The following is a 3,395-nucleotide window of genomic DNA, read 5'->3' as shown; positions in this document are numbered from 1 at the left end:
TCCAATGATTCTTTTCACAAAATAATTATATATTTTCTATAACCCGCATATAATAATTCTGCACGTTAGAAGTTTCAATAAATTTATTTGTTAACTGAAAAAATCACTATCATTTTTTTAAAATATTTAAAACCTTCAACCTAGACTACCTAGTCATATATATAAATAAACTAATAGCATCCACATTAGTCTACAAATCATATAAAATTAGATATTATCACATAAACAAATTATTATAATAACACATTACCAATTTATTTTTCACCCTAATTCGGTTGTTCAAAAAATTAGTCAAAATAAGACCATAAATTCATTAAATAATGAAAATATGATAGGCCCACGTTCAATTTTTCAAAAATAAAAAGTCCAACGGTTGACTTTCTCTAAAACATTCCATCCTACTATATATCACACAAATGCCCCCACCCAAATTAACTCATCCAATGCCATTAAGCACAACATCTTTCTTTCTTTCTTTCTAGAACAAAATGTTGGGGAAGAAGTTCGGCTCAGTTAAGAACCTAGCCAAGATGGCTAAGGTTCGGCGTGACGTCAAGCGGTCACAATCCGAACGGTTGCTTAGGTACAAGGACAGCGAAGAAGATACTAGTTTATCGTCTAGATGTTCTTCACCATCCTCTAAAACCCCAACTGGGTTTTTCACCGTTTATGTTGGTGAGGAACGACGTAGGTTTGTTGTCCCGATGGGTTACTTGTCTCACCCGCTTTTCAAGATGTTGCTAGAGAAGTCGTCAGAAGAGTTCGGGTTCGGGCAGAAGAATGGATTGGTGGTTCCATGTAGTGTCAATGCTTTTCAAGAAGTGGTAAGTGTTGTCGAATCTTGTAATGGAAAATGTGATTTGAGTAATTTGGTTGAAGAGTTAATTTAGAGCATTTTTTTGGATACAAAAGAGTAAATAAATTATATTGCGCGCATTGTGTATTGGTCACACTTGGTTATACAGTAGATATTACAATATTCTCATAGTTTCTTTTGTTTAGTGTGAAAATCTTTTTTTCGAACGACAATGGTGTCGTGGAGTGATTATGCCGCCCTAACACCACTTGTGGCGGAGCCTTGACTCCAGGATATATATTATCTAAGACGTTAGATGACATCAATCTTGATTTTTATATCTTTACTAGAAGCCTTGTTAACTTCTTGACAAGATGGTAAGAACTCAATCCCATGTTTGTGCTGTATGAACAAAGTTTCATAATGTCAAGTTTGATTATGATTTCACTTTCGTACACAATTATAGATCGAGTGGATGGAACCACTCGTACAATTTTCTGGCATGGTTTAAGTTATATAGCGAAGTCCCAGTCATGTGGGACGATTTGGTCTTGATAAGCTTGGTATGATATTGTGATTTGAGTCTTGACTCATGACTATATGTTAGTTCGATACTTCGATCAATTTTAGTACAATATGATGCTTTTTAATGGAACTTTAAAACCTGTCTATAAAAAGTTAGGTCATGGTGTATACTCTAAGACCATGAGGTACACTATAACCCATTTTAATTTCACAAAAGCTCCACATTACTTATTTCTTTCTCTTTCACTCCATGTCATTCAAAGAAAATAGTTTAACCCATTTAACTTCATATCTCTCCTATTAATACATAATAATTAAAATAACAAATCAATTAGTAATTAATACATAATAAATACATATTGTTACTTTTAACCCGTTAAAAACATAACCCATGAGCCTTTTTAACACACTTAACACAAGTGAGGAGTGGTTTAATCCATCTTTAAAGTGTCATGTCATTTTAACCTATGTAGGGGTTAGAGTATACCCCACGGCCTAACCCCAACATAGGTTAAAATGACATGACATTTTAATGATGGATTAAACCACTCCTCACTTGTGTTACTTTTGTTAAAAAGGGCATTGGATTATGTTTTTAACGGGTTAAAATGCAAAGAACATGTTGGGTTTCTATGGAATTTACAAACTTAGTTAACCGTTTAACTAGTTATAATTAATGCGGAAACGTGATAGACAAACTAACCATATGAACAACCTAGTTTATTCATTGCAAGATTACCAATAATCTATTTACTAGAAACCCGAAGCTAGGATCACATGATACGGGAACAACTAAACAATCAAAGCTATATAAATACTTACAATCTTAACCCTTTAAGAGTTTAGTAGATGGTTGAAGAAGATGATGATGATGCTACTAGACTTTCAAAGGAAAACCCTCAAACGGAATATACCCCGAGCCTCCAACACACACCGAGCTATGCTAGGAAGCTTGAACACGGAAAAACGAGACCCGAGCCCTTCCTTTTTCCTTTTGGCCGTAAACAAGAAAGAAAGAAAGGAAGAGTTGTATGTTTTTGTTTACTTGAAAGTTATTAAAAAGGGTCTTCATCATCATCACACCCAAGAATGCATGGTTAGGTAGATATAAACACTTATACACTCAACCTCCATCTTTTGCATGTTAATGATTTTGACCAAGTTAGTGGGGTGTGGGGCCCACCCAAAACCGGCCCCAATATATAATTTTTTTTTTTTTTTTTTTTTTATTTATTTTATACTTTATAAAATATATAAACACCCCATCTTTTATAAACCATTTTACAAAAGATCATATAGTTAAATAATCATTCCAATAATAATTATTTGAATAAATAAATTAACCAATTAATTTATTTAACACTTTCAAGTAAGTATTCAGAAACCCGATTTTCTGAATGTATTGTGTTCTGTATTTGTCTTATAGATCTTATCTTAACAAATACATAATTGGTATGTGTCTAACTCGTTATTGGGTATGACCCGACTTGGATCAAACACGGCTAGCCACATTAACCTAATTATGTGTCTCGGGCATACGGTATTCCAACAATCTCCCACTTGCACGTGACTCATAAGAAGTTAATGCTAATGGTGAATACCGCCTAACAACAGGTCACCACCCCTAGTGTGTTTGACTAAGTGCCATTCAATAACATCATCCCCTTCAAGTCCATACTTGATATGATATAGGTAAGTCTTATCATTACATCCCTTTGTTACTAGATGTCCTGTCAAATCGAAGAGACATAGATTGATCATTCTCTCATTGATTTAACTTAACAGGCCTTAGACATCTAAACTCTCAACACATAAGAGGAACAAATCCCATCTTGACTGCATACATCCTTGTTGACATCTCGTATGATATCTGAGCTCTTTCTTTTATGTCATCGTGTTACCGAAAAACAAAGAAGAGAGTCAAGTTATCAGACTTGATGAAAGGTCAGATCCAATATGCATCTCAGGTCAAAGGACACAATGATACTCGCCTTTACTCAAGGATTACTTATGATCAGTTGCACTAACTCCATGCAGTGATCCTCGAGAGCGGATCATGTCCAATATTTGTATC

The 3,395-nt window shown here is 34.3% G+C and overlaps 1 protein-coding gene across 1 annotated transcript; it reads left to right on the top strand.

Annotated features, from left to right (window-relative positions):
• Positions 1–243: 243 nt before the first annotated feature.
• On the top strand, positions 244–953 carry LOC143613191 (auxin-induced protein 15A-like). Its single transcript, XM_077086970.1, has one exon. It carries the CDS (start codon positions 489–491, stop codon positions 888–890), a length of 402 nt encoding a protein of 133 aa, XP_076943085.1. The 5' UTR covers positions 244–488; the 3' UTR covers positions 891–953.
• Positions 954–3,395: the final 2,442 nt, after the last annotated feature.

This window comes from Bidens hawaiensis, unplaced genomic scaffold (assembly GCF_021521415.1).
Source record: "Bidens hawaiensis isolate Kalapana, Puna unplaced genomic scaffold, B.hawaiensis_p1.1 tig00036791_1, whole genome shotgun sequence".
Taxonomy (NCBI): domain Eukaryota; kingdom Viridiplantae; phylum Streptophyta; class Magnoliopsida; order Asterales; family Asteraceae; genus Bidens; species Bidens hawaiensis.
The sequence above is the reverse complement of the archived record's forward strand: the minus strand, read 5'-3'. Positions and strand labels throughout refer to the sequence as shown.